This window comes from Choloepus didactylus, chromosome X (genome assembly GCF_015220235.1).
Source record: "Choloepus didactylus isolate mChoDid1 chromosome X, mChoDid1.pri, whole genome shotgun sequence".
NCBI classification, from domain to species: domain Eukaryota; kingdom Metazoa; phylum Chordata; class Mammalia; order Pilosa; family Megalonychidae; genus Choloepus; species Choloepus didactylus.
In genome coordinates, this window is record NC_051334.1 from 16,749,207 (window position 1) to 16,767,006 (window position 17,800).

At 42.4% G+C, this 17,800-nt stretch overlaps 2 protein-coding genes across 7 annotated transcripts in view; both read right to left on the bottom strand.

Annotated features, from left to right (window-relative positions):
• PHKA2 (phosphorylase kinase regulatory subunit alpha 2) overlaps positions 1-10,272 on the bottom strand; it is a 95,886-nt gene extending 85,614 nt beyond the window's left edge. For 2 of the 5 annotated variants that reach the window (XM_037821185.1, XM_037821181.1), the window contains exon 1: positions 9,645-10,266. In XM_037821185.1, the coding sequence (XP_037677113.1) occupies positions 9,645-9,722 (78 nt within the window). In that variant the 5' untranslated portion in view covers positions 9,723-10,266. Of the gene's footprint in view, positions 1-9,644 lie in introns of all 5 variants that reach the window. The other 3 variants (XM_037821184.1, XM_037821182.1, XM_037821183.1) reach the window with 3 other exon arrangements.
• Positions 10,273-14,567: 4,295 nt separating this feature from the next.
• Positions 14,568-17,800, bottom strand: part of ADGRG2 (adhesion G protein-coupled receptor G2) — a 93,015-nt gene continuing 89,782 nt past the window's right edge. For both annotated transcript variants that reach the window (XM_037821987.1, XM_037821986.1), the window contains one exon: positions 14,568-15,755. In XM_037821987.1, the coding sequence (XP_037677915.1) occupies positions 15,571-15,755 (185 nt within the window). In that variant the 3' untranslated portion in view covers positions 14,568-15,570. The remainder of the gene's footprint in view (positions 15,756-17,800) is intronic.

Here is a 17,800-nt window from a genome sequence, read left to right on the forward strand (position 1 = left end):
GGCTTTGTTAATTCACACTGCTCCACCTTCCCAACTCTGGGACAATCAGCTGAGGTTGCAGGGAAGGCTAATGTCCACGCCCAGTTTTGTGGTGTGTGCCTGTTATTTGAAGCACTTCCGTCACACTGGGTTGTCTGGGGCAGCTCTGGGCTATGGGGCTGGCGATGGGCAGGAGTGTTTCCTGTCCACCAGGATGGTGGCTGTGAGCGGACACCCCCCTTTTCTTGGGAAGTTGTGGTGTTTAGTGAATTTTCTCAGCCACTGGATTATTGCCTTTTGTCTCAGAGCTCTCTTAGTTCTGCTCTTGACTTGACGTGCCCAAATTGAAAGTCTTTGTAGCTTTCTGTATTGGGCTTCTTAGAGTAATTGTTTTAGAAAAAGAAAAAAGGATTAAAAAAAAAAAAAAAAAAGGGCCCTCCTCAGAGATCTAATGGGTTATTGAAATGCTAATAGACAAAGCAACCAGGGCCATTAAGGAAAGGTCCACAGGGCAGAGAGATCAGCTTTTCTTCGGGATTTGCATATGCGCCTCAAGGCCTGAGCTCCGCCCTTCCCCTTTCTGTCTTCACCAGAACTCCAAAAATCCTCTGCTTTTATTTTGGAGATTTTCGTGTTGTTTTTTTTTTTTTCTATGCCTGTCTCCTCTCTGCTGGGCTGGCTGCTCTCAGATTCTCTGGTGTCTGGTCTCAGTCTATCTATGGTTGGAGTTTGGATCAGTAGAATGAGTTTCCGATAAGGGCTGCCACTGCAGTTCTCCCTTCTCCTTCCCGGAGCTGACAGCCCCTCCTCCCACGGGACTGAGCCTGGCAGGGAGGGGCGCGGGTCCCCTGGCCGCAAAAACTTACAGATTTTGCTGATCTCAGCAGTTCGACATTTTCATGAGTGTTGTATGAAGTATGCCCAAAGACAGATTGCTCTGTGGTGTCCAGTCCACGCAGTTCCTGGCTTTCTACCTACTTTCCTGGAGGAGTAACTAAAACATACAGCTCACCAGTCTGCCATCTTGCCCCGCCTCCCCTTTACACTCTTAAGAAATTATTAAGGACCCTAAAGAGCTTTTGTTTATGCGGGTTCTACCTATTGATATTTACCATATTAGAAGTTAAAACTGAGAACATTTAATGATATTTACTAATTCATTAAAAAAATAAACTCATTACATGTTAACATAAATAACAGGTTTTTTTTTTTTTTGGAAAAATACTACATTTTTCCAAACAAAAATGTAATGAGAAAAGTGGCAGTGTTTTACATTTTTTCAAACCTCTTTAATGTTTGGCTTAATGGAAGACAGCTGCATTCTCATAGCTATTTCTGCATTCAGTCTGTGGCAATATGTTGTTTTAGTTGAAGTACATGAAGAAATTCCAGCCTCCCACAGATGTTCAGTTCAAAAAGGAAGGAATATTTTAATGGGTTTTTCGAATAATTAAGAATATTCCTTGATACGACCCAAACTCAACAAGTGATAGCTTCTTAAATGTTAGCTGCGATGTGGCATCTGAATCCGAAACCCTAACAATGAGCTTTACATACTCTTTGACGTTAAACTCCATTGGTCTATCATGCCTTTTGAATGGATCGTTTGCCCACGGGTGATTTTGTTAACACTGTGCACTGGTCATTTGGAAAAATATTGATTCATTGAGTGAGGCAAACGACTCAAATGCTGACACATTATACAATATCAAAAAAAAAAATCACAATTTATTAATAACAGCAAACCTCATCAGGAAAGTATCAGGAAGCTGTCAAGCTCAAAGTGGCAGGGTTCCATTCCTTTTTCTACTTAAATTGTGTCTTGACAATTTCCACGAAGAGTCCTTTTTGGATTCTGATTGGCATTCCACTGAATTTATAGATGTATTTGGGGAGACGATATCTTTACAATATTGAATCTTCCCATACAAGAACATGATGCATCTCTCCTTGCGCAATAACATTTTATAACTTTCTCCCATGCATGTCTAGCCCTTCTGTTAGATTTATTCAAGGATATCTTAAAATTTTGGTTGCTACTGTGAATGAAATCTTTTTTTTAAAAAAACAACACTTACTAATTGTTTGTGCCTAGTATAAAGGAGCACTTTGATTATTGCATATGGATCTTATATATGATGAACTTCCTCAAAACCCTAAGATTTCTATGGCACTTACAGCTGCCCATAACGACCATCCTTATACCTCATTTATTTTTCTTGTCTGTTGCAGGGGTCACAATTACAACATGGAATAGACGGGATGACAGGGGGGATCCTTGATGTCCCTGACTTTAAAGATATTGTTTCTACATTAGTTATGAGGTGTGTAATAGACTTTTTTTGATGTTGCCCTTTATCAGGACAACAAAGTTCTCTTGTATGCCTAGTTTGCTAAGTAGTCTTTTTTAAATATTAATGGATGTTGAATTTTATCAAAGGCTTTTCCTACATCTATTGAGATGATCACACCATTTTTCTCCTTTAATTTATTAATGTGGTTGTGCCAGTTTGAATATATTGTGTCCCCCAAACGCCATTATCTTTGATGTAATCTTGTGTGGGCAGACGTTATCAGTGTTGATTAGATTGTAATTCTTTGAGTGTTTCTGTGGAGATGTGCCCCACCCAGCTGTGGGTGATGACTCCGATTGGATAATTTCCATGGAGGTGTTGCTCCGCCCATTCGGGGTGGGTCTAAATTGATCACTGGAGCCATATAAACCAGCTGGCAAACAGAAGGAACTCAGTGCAGCTGCAGCCGTGAGTGATGTTTTGAAGAGGAGCTACAGCCGAGAGGACACTTTGAAGAAAGCACAGGAACTGTAGATGAGAGACAGTTTGAAGACGGCCGTTGAAAGCAGACTCTTTCTCCAGAGAAGCTAAGAGAGGACAAATGCCCCAAGAGCAACTGAGAGTGACATTTTGAAGAGGAGCTGCGGCCTAGAGAGGAACGTCCTGGGAGAAAGCCATTTTGAAACCAGAACTTTGGAGCAGACGCCAGTCACGTGCCTTCCCATCTAACAGAGGTTTTCCGGACACCATTGGCCATCTTCCAGTGAAGGTACCCGATTGCTGATGTGTTACCTTGGACACTTTATGGCCTTAAGACTGTAACTGTGTAACCAAATAAACCCCCTTTGATAAAAGCCAATCCGTCTCTGGTGTTTTGCATTTCAGCAGCATTAGCAAACTAGAACAGTGGTAAATTTCATTATTAGATTTTCTTATAGCAAATGTCCTGCATTCCTGGGATAAACCCCACTTGGTCATGATTTTTTAAAAATACATGCCAGACTCATTTGAATATTTTACTTTGGATTTTTGCAACAATGTCCATAACTGAATTTGGTCTATAAATTTTATTTCTCATAGCATCTTGTGTGACTACAGTATCATGGGATAGAGACCATATAAAAGGAGTTGGGAGCTATCCTCTTATCTTTTATCTGAAACAGTTTATTTAAGATAAGGGATATCTGTTAATCCCTTGTCCCTGTCTCACTCCATTGTACTGGCTGGGCAAAACCCCAGCTCGGCTTAAATGTGACCCTTCACCCACTTCGAGGCTGCACCTGTGCAGCTGAATGTGGTTGGAGAGAAACACACAACCATGCTGACTGGACTGGCTTGAAATTAATGACCCTTAACGCTGGCCAACAATCAAACTAGAAATCCCTGGTCCATCCATTCCCTTATCCTCCTAGAGGACTATTTCAAACCTTCTCCTCTCTCTTCAAACCTCCAAAAATTCCTCTCTCCCCACTCTTGGCTGATGACCATGCCTCGTGTTTCATGTTTTGCTGAGAAAGCAGAAGCAATGAAAGAGAACCCAGTGCCCACTTAGCCTGCCTTCCCTCTTCCCTCACTCTGGCATTGTCAGTTTTTCCTGTCTACTAGATCATTCCCATCAGATAAATCAATTCTCGTGTAAGAAAAAATATCATCTCAACCCCACCTCTCCACTCACCCCTGCCCTCCTTCACAGCAGAACTCTTCAAAAGAATTGTTTAAACTCATAACCTTCAATTTCCGTCGTTTCCTTTTCTCTTGAGTTCACTTCAACCAAATTTTTTCCCCTCGCCTCCCACACAAACTTCTCAACAAGGTCACAAATGGTCTCTTCATTGCTAAATCTAATGGTCACTCCACAGGCCTAAGGCTACTTGACCTTGACCCATTATTAGCCTTTTACCAAACTGTTTACTCCTTTCCCCTTGAATCACTTTCCTCACTCAGCTTTTGGGACACCACACTGCGTTGGTTTTCCTCCTACTTCCCCGACTGCTTCTGCTAGTCTCCCTTGGTTGCCCTCTGCAGCTTCCAGATTGCTCCACTTTCAGAGGGCTCCTCTATGAACCTCATCTCTTCTCTGACTATACTCACTCTGATCTCATCCAGTCTCGTGGCCTTTAAACATCACATAAACACCGAAGACTCCCAGACCTCTCCCCTACTTGATAGTCACATATCCAACTGCCTACTTACCACCCCGACTTGGATGCCTAATGGGCACCTTTGACTTAATAAAACTCATCTTCCTCCCAAAACTTGCTCCTCCACAATGTCCCCAACTCAGCAAATGGCAATTCCATCCTACCAGTTGCTCAAGTCAAAACCTTGGAGTCATCCTTGACTCCTCTTTTCTTGTACACCCTACATACAATCCACCAGTAAATCCTGTTGTCTCTACCTGACAATTTTACCCTAAATTCCACCACTCCTCACTGTCTCCACTGTAGCCATGCTTGTCTGAGCCATCATGCTCTAACTGCAGAAGCTTCCTAACTAATCTCCCTGCTTTGGTCCTTAGCCCCTTATTCTGTCTATATTCCATGCAGCTGAGGGAGTGATTCTTTTATAACGTCATTCAGCATTCAGACGATATCACTCCTCTGCTCAAAACCCTCTCGTGGCTTCCCTTCTCACTGAGAATAAACACAAAGTTCCTTAGTCTTCAGAGATGAATAAATAAATAAACCTCTCAATGTTCCTTGTCTGTAAAATCATCTAGGACTAGGACATTTTTTGACTCACTCAATTTCTTTAATGCATATAGGTCTAATGAGGATTTAAGTTTTTTCTTGAGTTAATGTTGGTATCATTTATCTAGAAAACTGTCTGTTGAAAGTTTTCAAATGTATTGCCAAATATTATTCATAGCATTTTTCCATTTTTACTCCTAATATTATTTCTTTATCCCTCCTTCCTCTCTCTCCTTCTCTTATCAATCTCATGAGAAGTTTGCCTATTTATTCGTCTTTTCAAAAAAACAGCTTTTGGTTTTGCAAGTCTTTTTATTTGTTTTATAGTATACTAATTGCTGTTCTTATCTTTATTTCCTTTCTTCTATTTACTCACTCTGTTGTCCTTTCCTCAATCTTGAGTTAATTAATTTTTTTAATCTTTTTTTCTAATGCATACATTTAAGGATTTACATTTCCCTTCAAATCCCTCTTCAGCTGTATCCCATAAATTTTTATTTGGAATGCTTTTGTTTTCAATTTTAAATATTCCATAATTTCCATTATAATCTCTTGTTAGATCCATGGCATATTTAGAAGTAGGCTTACTATATTTCCAAGCATATGTGGGGGACTTTAGCATTGGTTTACTATGGATCTCGAATTTTGTTGCATTTGGCCAAAAAATGAGGTGTGCACAAAGTTTGAGACTTTCTTTATTACCCTCATTTGCGATCAAATTTTGAAAAATGTATCTTGTGAGGTCAAAACAAATAAGTACTTTCTATTTCTTGGGCACAGAGATAGATGTATGTACACTTGATCAAGTTTGTTTTTTATGGTGTCCAAATCTTCTATGTCTGATTATTTCTTGATCTATTAGTATCTGAGAGAGATGAGTTAAAAACTCCTACTGTGACTATGGATTTGTCAACTTCTATAATTAGTTCAAGTTTTGCTTTATATATTTTGAAACTATGTTGTCAGTATTCTGTGGATTTAAAATTGGTAAATTATCCTTTCATCAAGTAATAACATTCTTCATCCCTAATAATATATATATATATACACACACACACATATTTAAATCTCAAAGTCTATTCTGTTGATATTGGTATAATTATATCAACTAGTTTTTGGCTTGTCTCTTATAAACCTTTTAAAAATTTCTAATAGACTATTATCTGGCTAATTTAAGCATTTAAATTTATTGTGATTACTAATATAGTTAAGATTTGGTTGCACCCTCTTATTTTGTCTTTTTCATTTGGCATGCTTTTACTTTACCCCCTCCCCCCAAGACATTTTTCCTTCCTCCTCTTGGAGTGATCACATTTTCTTAATTTCTCCACTGTTTTTAAAGTTATTTATTCTGTTTCTGCTTCTATTATTTTAGTGGTAATACTTAAACATGAATTCTTGACTTAAAGTTTATAATAATGCCTCTATCTTCCTTCTTAGCTTGATAAGGGCCTCAGAATGCTTTAATTCTAGTTTTCTCCCATTCATATTATTATTGCTCAGTATTTAATGGTATCTTTTTTTGGCCCTCCCCCAAATTAGTATTTATTATTTGTTCCATACTCCATGTTTCAGTTATCCCATTCTTCTAATTTTAAATTCTATTGTCAATAAACAGCAATGTTTAGTCACTTAACCTGGTCTCTTACTTATCTGTTTTATTATACCAAATAATTATACTAGATAATCTGCAGGTATAGGCAGGTACTTTTCTTTCTGACCCATATTCTCTTATCACCACTTCAGACTTAACACTCTTTATTAATGAACCTTCCAACAGAGCTGTTATTGAAGAAACAGACAAAGCTGTTATTTCCCATCTGGGCCAAAATGAATCCATAAGTTTCTTTTGAAAAGTCAACAAATTCTTGAAGATACTCCCAAGAGTATATATTTACAAAATCAAATCTGCAAAAGACCCTTTTATAAACCTACCTCTCTCCTTCTTTGCCTTAAAGATTCACATACTATTTGGTAGCAAGTATATCTGGCAGATGACTAATGGAAAACTTTCTCCCCTTTCACAGATATGGGAAAAGGAATGAGTCGACATGTTACCGGATATGAGCAAACTATTGCCTCTAACAGAATAATGATTATTAGTTTGACATAGTTAATGCTGAATGATTTCTAACAAGTGAAATCAATGTAAAGTAGATCTCTTGACTTAAAAAGCCTTTCAGAAACAGAGTTAGAGCTTGTACCCACTGACACTGCACAATGCCTCACAAGCAGCTGCATGTATCTATAAGAGAAGATGGGGTGATACAGCATAAACTTTAGAAACCATTAGTCCAACTCACTCATGTTCAGAATGGTTAGGTGACCTGCCTAAGACCACTCAGAAATGGGTTAGGGCTCTACACTGTGAGGACTAGTGGCTGAGGTGAGATGGGTGGGGGTTGGGGAGAGTGGGAAAAAGCACCAATCTACACTTGTGGACTCATGGGATTTCCCAGCATGCCCCTGCTCAGAGTATTCTGATAAGCCAGAAGAGCATGATGATGCAGCCAGAAAGGGAGAAAGAGGGCAAACATGAGGGTTTCTCACCAACTACCCCCAAAATAAATACAACTAATGTTTGGACAACTCTTTTTTTTTTTTAAAAGCATTAAAATGTTGGGAAGGAAAGTCCAGCCCTACAGATTTGCTTTAATAAGAGGACAGTTCTTTTGCAAGCCTGGATCAATAACTGGGTCATCAAGAGGCCTGAGAGCCTGCAGGAAGTACTTTATTGACAAGGACTTACATATACCTTTCATGTGCCTGGGGCACTGCTTGATGCATAAGCAAAGAAACCCAGGAATTCCTTGTGCTTAAGGATCTCACTGCATCAATGGGGGATTTAATTTTGGTCAAGGACCAGAAAGCAATTAGTGGCCACGCCAGGGCCTCAAGGAAAGGGAATATCGTGGGCCAGTTTGGTCAGGCAGGGACTGTTAGGCCTGGGCACTACTGTGTGGCCTGTATCAAGGACATAAGGCCACCATGAGCGGCCACTCTTTACCGATTGCCTATTAGGTGCCAGGCCAACATAGTCAGCACTAATTTCTCCTCCACAACTCAATGGAGGCAGGTGTTATTATCTCCATTTTACCCACAAAGGTATGGACTCAGAGAGGTTGAGTAAAGTTACACAGGTCATTCACGGCAGAGCGGGGGATTCAAACCCGGGTCTGACACAGAACCTAAGCTTCATCATTTCTCCTTACAATCACTTCCATCACAGTAACGAAAGGAAAGGTCTTTCCACTGGAATTTTTAAAACAGTTTATAGACATAATTATAATATATTCTAAGGAGGAAGGCAGAAAAATCACAGCTGTTGGCCGACCCTTCTTCAGTGCTCAACTTGAGCATCAACTCTTCTAGGACTTCTTCCCTGCCCCTCAAACTGGCTTAGGGGGTCCTCCGTCAGAGTTCCCCAAATAAGAACCTCAATCCTTTATGTACAATTTCAAAAGCCAAAAAACTCTGAAAATTGAAAGTTTTTTGTAAGTTTGCAGCAAACTCATTTGGTGGCAAAAGATGACCTGTACTGATGTGAAACTATTTGCAGTCTTAACTTATCCCAATCAGGGTGAATACTCATATTTTGAGGTTGAAATAATGATGTGTTTGATTAAGGGGTGCTGCACAGATCCCACTGCCGTTATTATAAAATATGTAGTATAAGCATACTACCTTTCTAAAATCCAGATATTTCTGATTTGCAAGCCACATCTATCCCCAAGGGTTTCGGACAAGGCACTCTGGACCCTATAACCTGTACATAAAGGTCACTGCACTTCTTGGTAAACCCAGTACAATAAAGATTTCCTGAGTGAGGAAACAAGGCTTGAGAAATTGGTTAAGAAGGGGAAATGGCCAGTGGCTGGGGCATGAACATGACACCCCCCCTCCCCCGCACAGGTCAGGCCTCTAACCATCCAATGCCACGTTCTTCTCTGACTCTGAAGATCCTATAAATAGTTGCTGCTGATTGAAGGCAAGCAATAGCTGCTGTCCTCTCTAGGAATAAAAATAGTCCAGTGGTCTTACACTATGCACCCAGACATAGCTTTAGCCTAGTAACGCCAAACATGGCAGGCATAGTCATACCTCAGACCGCACGGAACCCTTTGAACTTGGGAGCAGAGGTCCTGCGTTTGGGTCCATCCCTGCTACACTTACTAACCTTACTGGCCCATGATTTTCTCGTCTGTAAAACAGTAACTGCAGTCAGCCCTGAGGCTCTCACAGATGGGCTTTAATAAAATAACTAGCGGGGATGGGCAGCAATACTCCATAAACATCAGGAGTTTCTTCACTCCTGTCTACTGTCCTCACAGTCCAGAGTTCACCGCGCTCACTCGGCATCCTCTGTCCATCCTACACACACCCTCTCCCTCATCCAGAAGCAGCAGAGTTGATGCAAAAACACAGCATTTTGTAGTACCCAAGGGAGATCTTTCTGTCCTCGATTCCAAGTAGTGGTCCAAGAAATCGGCGTAGAGCAGCCTTTGGCAAAGAGGACAGGGTGTGGTTGGGGGGTGATCACCCGCCAGGAAGGACTGGATTTAACTAGAACCCCTCCTCACTGCAAGCTCTCAGATCACAAGAGGGGACTCAGGCTCCGGGAGGGGACTGAGTGACACGAGCGGCCAGTTCTCGGCGTTACCTTGAGGTGGTCCCTCCTTACCTGGTAACACAGGATGGTTTGCTGCACCAGCCGTGCGTACCCGTCCAAACGGACCCCGGAATTGCTCCTGCTCCGCATCTCCCTGATGCCCCGGCGGCGGCGGCGCCCGACCTGCTGCGCAGAGGTGGGACGCCTGGGCTGCGGCCGCCGAGCGGGCCTGGTGTCCGGACGCGCACAGGACCCGGCGAGGGGATGAGGAGAATTTTTTTTTAAATGATAGAAGCAAAAGGCGATTGGAAAGCGACCCAACCAGAGTCTCGCACGACTGGGAGGCGCGGGGGCGAAGAAGGGGGCTGGCGCCTAGGCGGCCCCGCCTGGACCAGGCCCCGCAGGGCCCCGGGCGGTCGCGGGTCCTGAGGGGCCTCGCAGAAGCGGGGAGCAGGTTCCGGGGTTGGGGCGAAGAGGCCCCTGCCAAGCCTCTTCTGTCTTCGGGCGGTCGCGAGGCGGCCCGGGGGCGGGCCGTCCACCCGCTCGGGGGCAGGAGGAGGAAGCCCGCCAGCCGCGGGCGCCCAACCCCAGGCCGAACTCACCGCCCCGCCCCCAGGCCCGCCCCCGCCGCGGAACCCGCGGAGTCGCGGCCTGAGCGGGAAGAAAGAAGGGAAAGCCGCGGGAGCAGCGCGGAGCCCCGCTTCTGACGGGGCACGAGGCCGCCTCTCTGAGCAGTCTTTAGGAGACCCGGGACCGGTTTCCAGCCGCTCTGGAGGCGGGAGAAGTCGACCCTCTCGCCGAGGCCGACTCGAAGCCCCGCCCCTGATCCCGCCCCCGCCGCCAAACGGCGCCTGAGTAGTGGGGGCGCAGTACGGAAGGAAGAGGGGGCGGCCCCGCCAGGGTCCCCGAGCTCTCCTCCGGCGCCTGTGGCCTCGCCCCTGGACACCTGGGTGCCCCGCCCCGGGCCAGGCTCGCAGCAATTCATCTCTTGGAGGTCTACAACTTGAATGACTCGATTCTCCTGCAACTTGGCATTCATTACAGTTCAAAGTCCTCGGCCCAGTGTTCATTGCCCACTAAAATCTGTCTCCCAGGCGAATTCCACTGGACCGCTAGACTAATGTAATCGTTATTTCCGCAAGCCACTTGCTAGTCTCCACGCATTTACTGTACGTTCAAGCCAGTCGGTCCTTCCTCCTCCTCTACCGATCTGAAGCCTATCTGTCCTTCAAGGGCTAGTTCAGTTCCCCTCTCCTATTAGCCTTCCCCAATGTCGGAATTCCCATAGCAATTTCTTTAGTACGAGTTTAGGACTTGGAGTCAGAACAAATTGATTTAAATTCCAGTTCTACCATTTACCAACTGGTGTGACCCTTGGCATGGTGTTTTAGCTCTTTGAACTTCAAGTTCTCATCTATAAAATGGGGGTAATAATAGCACCTACCTCATAGGGTGGCTGTGAAACCAAGAGGATGAATATAAAGCACTCGGTCTTATGCTTGGCTCATAGAAAAGTAATTAAATCATAGCTGCTTTCATCATCATTTGGCAATAATGTATTGCCACATATTACTACTTATTTTCATATGTGGATGAGGCATGTTTATCTAATGGGATTGTTCAAATCCCTCATTGGAACATACATTGATATCTCCTACGTTGCCTGGTACAGTGTTGAGCAGGTAGTTGGAGCTGACGTTGGCTGAGTGAATGAATGAAAATCAGCTCTGCTCAGCCGTGTCTCCCTGATGTTTGGTGCTTAACCAAGCTCACTTTAGGTATTCCAGAATGTGAATCTATGACTTTACTCCATCACTCACCTAAAGCACTAAGCCCCTCATCAGCAATCTTGTTTTCTTACTATTGGCTTTTGAATTATGCGGCATTCCATGTGATGTGCCTCCATGCAAAATTTACTACCATCTAGGGGTAAATAAACTAAATGTTACCAGCACTAAATCTCTTTTAGAATCTGAATATATACTCTTACTAGAATTCTCATCTATTCGCCTGCATTTAAAAGCTGTGATCATTGCTTTTTTTTTTTTTTAAACAGCTCTAGTTCAGAGTGAATGCTTCTTTGGGACTCAATTTTGCAGCCATGGGGGAAATAACTGATGACCTGTGCTCACTCCTGGCCTTTCCATCCAGCATAGACACATTAATTCAGTGTCTTGTTCTCATTCTTTGGAAACTCTGCTACACAGACACACACACCTTCTGGTATATAGCCAGTCTACATTTGTAGGCTTCGGTCTATGCTTTAATGTGTATCATCATATAAACTATGTTTTTCAATAAACTTGAAATTCTGGGATAAAATATAATGCAAACGAAGAAGGAAGACTACTCCTTTTTCACTTTTAAGTTTCCAAGCTAATTTTAGTGATTCACTTTGGACTAGGAAGCTGTGCTAAGTAAGAATCAGTGTCACATCTTAGTATCCTCATGTTCCTGAGATACAAAACCTCCTTATCTTGGTCCCCATAATCATGAAGCCTTTCTTTGGTTGTTACTCAGTGGAAACCTGTCTCCAAGTCATTTCTCAAATACTTGTCAAGAATCAGATATGGTATCTGATAATGTATGTTATTATTTGTATTTGAAGCCGATTCATGATCTTCATAAAGATGAAAACCCAGAACTGGACCCTGGGGTGGCATCATGTATGACTTATCTAAACCCCACCAGAGGGTCTGCTCATCGTCCTGCCACCGGTGCTTCTGCCAAGACAGTTCCCAGTGAGTCACATGCCAGTGTCCAAGGTGGAAACCAACAAATGCTTCTCTTGGAGGGCTCAAGTCTTTGACCCTCAAGAAAAGCATTCCATCTTCTGACCCAGAGAACAGGGTCAATTCTGAATTAATGTGCTGAAAATAGCCAATTACCAAATTTAGTTATTTCTGTAACAACTTAATTTTGGTTGAATGGATATCATTTTGTCTTTTATAACAACATTTTAAGGAATGTTGGATTGTCTCTGCTCCAGCTTCCTGTAGCTATTTTGAAACAGAGGTAAAGAGAGGAAACATTGTGGAGCATAAAAACATGTATTCATGAAAATATCATGAGATATGTATCTATGTATGTGTGTGTGTGTGAAAAATATATTCTTCAGAGTGAAGAATACATTTATTAAATATATTTAAGAGAATATATTCTTGAGGAGTATATTCAAGTGTTTTCAACTAGTGTCTGCCTCAACTTCTTGATGCTGTACCTGAAGACTGAGGAGAAAAGAAGAAAGAATATATTGATAAGAAGTCTCAGCATTCAAGAATATGTTCTTAGGCCCACTCAGTCTCTCTGTTTTTTTTCTGTCTTTCAGAATCCAACCACAGCAGTGGGGAGCTGAGGTGGATATAAAACAGTTCTTAAAATGCTGTCATGGAGACAAAATGACACCAAACAAGTCCATTTGGCAAAGTGACCTGCTAGTTCCTAGGGGACCACAATGGATACAACCCAGTATCCCAGATGAAGCTATTTCACCATTTTTGAAAAGAACAATCATGATGCCACTTACTGAAGTTAACAGAGTTCCTTTGTGGGATTAATGATTGCAGTGTCTGGGGAACAAACTTCTCCAGTGTTCTAAGGAAATACTTCTTCCAAAACTGGCCACCACTCTGACACTCCTTGCCTCCTAATGTTGGCACCACCTTTATCTCCTTACAACAGAGCCTCAGATTAGGGGACCAACTTTAGACCCAAAGGAGGATGCCTCTCAGGAACATTCTCTCTGTCCTGCCCCTTACCTTTCTGAAGTAAAAAACACAGCTGCTGACAAGAGAGTTTGACTTAAGGATCATAGCCCAGGCACAATAGGAAAAAACTGGGAGTGGGGTGGGAGCGTGTCTAAAGGACATGAGACATTGTGCGTCCTTTTATGTGCACTTCAGTTACATGGTCTGCCTCAGGAGATTGGTTTTGGAGGTCTCACATGCCCCAACCCCACCCAAATCAAGAGTGTCTCACCACCTTCCTTATCATTTGAAAACTCGGCCTCTTTGAAGCAGCTGATGATATTAGGGGGAGAGACTGCTCAAAGACCTCTTGCGGGAGTGACGTGACTTCCCCCATTTTTGGCTCCCACACTAACCAAATCCTGTCCTCATCATGTTGAAATCCTACTTTTTGATGCTGAAAAAACAGACGCATGGAGAGGGATTCAAACCTGGGGCCCGTGCCGCCAATGACAACAGGTTTTAAAGAAATAATCTTGAAGGAATAATGGGAAAATGGAGAAGAGACCTCAGAAACCAATTGCACTGGGTACAACAATCCTTGCCCTATTTTCACAGTCACAGTGTGAAGGGCACATCTTTACCACTTCATCCATGCCCTGCCATCAGGGAAAGAGACTGCAAACATTTCAACCTTGTGAGAGTTTTTAAACTTCAAAGACTTAGTTGCAAATTTATTTGGTCAATTTTAACATTTTTCTTGATTTGAACATATAAATACAAGACAATTAAATAAATCTGAGAAGAAATATTGGAAAGGCAAATCAGCACTCACAGAAATGTATTCTACTATTGCTATGATTAGTTTGGGATACAACATTCACTTGAAATATATGCAAGGGAACCTTAGTGTGAGACCTAACTAAAGGGTTTTGAACTGTTCCTAATAAGGACGTACTACGAGGCAGTGCTCAAGGAGCTGTAGGTGGGAAGCAAGATAAACCCTATATACTAGGAGCAATCAGGGTTTGATACATATAGAAACAATAGCATTGCAGGATAGGTCACTGTCCCCAATAGCCGCTCCTCCATGTCACTGTACACTTTTCAAGACTTGACAGATTTCACAAAATAATTATAGCTCTGGCTGGGCCAGAGTGTACCAGTAATAACAACCAACAGAGAGTCCCAGGCAGTTGCCTTACTTTTAAAGAACAGCAATATGAATTTTTCCTTATATACATCTCTTTTTTTAAAAGAAGTAACCCTACTCTACTTCCCTCTCCTGAAAGGCTCTGGGGATTTGAGAAGTGGCAGTGTATGGATCTCCTCCACATTCACAATTTTCCCAACATATGTTCTCGATTACAGTTCCACCCCCTTCGTGGCCAAGGTGTTAAGCTAAACATCTCGGTGTAGATTCCAGGATCTGATCAGTAGGGATAAGGTCAGGGGCTGGCTATCGGTATTGGGCACCATGCACGGCCATACAGGTCGCACCCTGCACAAGTATGCACAGCCAAGGGGATGAGTGGGGCTAAAATCTGGCCGCCACTCTGTGTGCCAAGCTGGGAGCCCATGGGCCTGTGTCCACCAGTGGGGGCGCCTTTTCCTAACTCGAACGAAGGCACTGTTTGAGCTAATTGTGGCACTGTCTGCTTAGATTTTTCAGTCTGGCCAACATCGTTATGTCTTGATTTCAGTGAAATCTCTGTATTTCACATCCTATGTAACCTCTAGAAGGAGTTTTAGAATTCACTGAACCAGCAAGGATTTTCTGAGTTATCACATTAAACAAAACAATACAATCACTATTCTACAAAGGAATAAATTTACACAGTAGAAAATAAATATTAAAAATGTAGAAGTAAGATTTTTGACAAGTAGATCACTAGAATTTAGTTTTCACGTAACAAAGGCATGCACAATTAAACTCACCAACAGGTTGAAGTCAACAGTTGTTTCATATGATGTTATCAAAGATAACTCAGCCTCTTTAAAATGTGCCTGGCAATTACCTACTTTTTTTTTTTAATTTTTTTACATGAGTCTTATTCTTAGTATGCTTTTTAAAACCAATCTTCTTTTATAATAAAGGATAAGGAACCAAATCGCAAATGTCTGAAAACCATAGTATAATGTCTCGGCTTTCTCTTCCAATAGTAACCATTGCCCTCAAGGAGCTTGTGCTCCTCCAGAGGTGGCTGAGAGTATAAGACAGGTTGGTTTTCGTACATCTCACATTGTGTAAAAAGGTAAAAGTGGACATTTTCATACTGTCAAGCATCATGCTTTGTTTCTAGAAAAAGGAATCACATTTGCTCAATAAAGTGTAAGCTTCCTCGTTTTGAAGTCCTTCTGAGAGCGATGCGGCTTTTACCATTGCAGGAATCATCTTTTTCATTAAACACGTGCTGTTTTCCAGAGAAATCATGAAGGCACACGTCTCCATTCTGAACACTGAAAGAAACACCGTTCCTCTCCGTAGAAGCATTCCCTGTATAAGGAAAAACAAAATCAGTGTCACGGAGTACCCACAAAAAACAAAAACAATAAACTTGAACATCACTTCATTCCTGAATATGCACACATAACACATGCCTGTGTGTTTTTAAAAAGCATTTATTATGCAGTGCCATATTTCATCTACTTTTCATTCCTTCCCCGAGGCCACTCCAGTGAGAAAAAAATTGGAGATTGATTTGGAAACCAATTCTCTATGGCAGATTTTTTAATGAAATGGGCAAGAAGTTTATTTTAAAGGGCCCATTTCCTAATTCTGGTCGGTCCCAGATTGACTTCAAGTAGTAACATATGTGTAATATAACCTAATGTAATATTTTGTTCTCCCCAAAAGGTTAAGGTTAATAGAAATCCCTGTGCATACATTTCCAAGGTTCTTAGTTACCTAAGATTCCTATACAGTGAAATTTTGTACCAGACAAAAATAAGCAACAATAGTCATGACAAGTACAAACTGTCTCTCTCATAAACAAGCACCCCACCCCACCCCACCCCCGACTAAATCAGGATAGACTGATTCCCTAGAAGAGACCATGAACTCTAACCCAATAGTCCAGTCCAGGCCAGAGAGCAGCCGGGCATTCTACGGCAGCTGTGGTTTGTACCTGGGCTTCCCCCACCCCGAGCGGGCCCTGAATAGTAGGGGAGCACAGCTCCTAAGGGGCTCTAGCTTACTTGCTGCCATCCTTCTGACCATTATGCCATTGGGAAACGATACAGAAAGCTGAGCAAGCCACCCATTTGTTAGCTTGTAACATAATTATGATTGTTAATAATGATAATAACAGAGTTAAGCACTTTATAAGTATTATCTCATTTATAACCCTATGGGATGGGTACTATTACTATCCCATTTCACAGATGATGAAACTGAAGTTTCAGAAGTGCTTTGCCCAAGGTTACATGGCTCAGTAGTGTCGGGGTCAACATGGGATGTTTCTTCCCAACCGTGAGTTTGTGGCCCCATCACAGAATGAGATGGCTGCTAGTAGCCAAGCCTGCAAGGCAGATCATGACTGAGAGATGTAATATTCATGCACACGAGATGATCGATATGGTTAAAACAGCTCCATCTCTCACACAAATCAGATAGGGCTTGTGACTCTCTGTGACAGCTGTCCTGATTTAGTCATTTTGGTTTGAGGACATTTTTGGTACAGGAACAATTGTCCTGGTATAATAAACCATTAAACTTTCAGCCTCTTTTTTGAAATTGCCAAGTTAGGTGGGTGATAGTTATCCCCATGCTACTCCATCCTTCATCCATCCCAGATCCTGGGGTGGTGGACACTGGAGGGTCAGGGGATGTTCATCTGACATGCATATTACATGGGATTAAACCCTTGGCCATTTAAAGATGCACCCTCACCCTTACTGTCAGGTGTCAAAAATAGCTGTGTCAAATCAGATGAATCAAAATACTGCTTCAAACTTTGCAGCTTCTGTCAAATCGTATTTCCCAAGGGATGATAGCACACTGCCACAGCCAGGCAAGTGAGGCTTCACCTCTGAGCTCTTTCCAGAATATGGAAAAATCTGGTTTATGGATCAAGAGCCCCAAATACTTCTATCCAAGCCAGTAAACTTCCTGCTCTGTTGTGATTTTCAGGATCCTTGATAACCTGCCTCACTCCTCTGATTTCTTGACTTTGAACTTGCTTTCCCACACTAGCTTATTAAGGAGCCTTGATTCCCACTGCTTCTACTCTGTTTACCTACTGTTAGCCATTCCTGATATATCCCTTTGGCATGGAGCCCAAAGCTTTCTCTCTGGTATCTACAGTAAAGATCTGAGGCTATATGGCAGCTTTTTCTCATCTTTTGGACAGTGGTTCTCAACCTGGTGCAATTTGTCCCCCTAGAAGACATCTGACAATGCCTGGACACATTTTTGGTTGTCATGACTGGGGGGAAGGTGCTAATGGCATCTGTTAGGTAGAGGCCAGGGAGGCTGCTAAACATCCCACAATGCACTGGACAGCATCTCACAACAAAAGAATTATCCAGCCCAAAATGTCA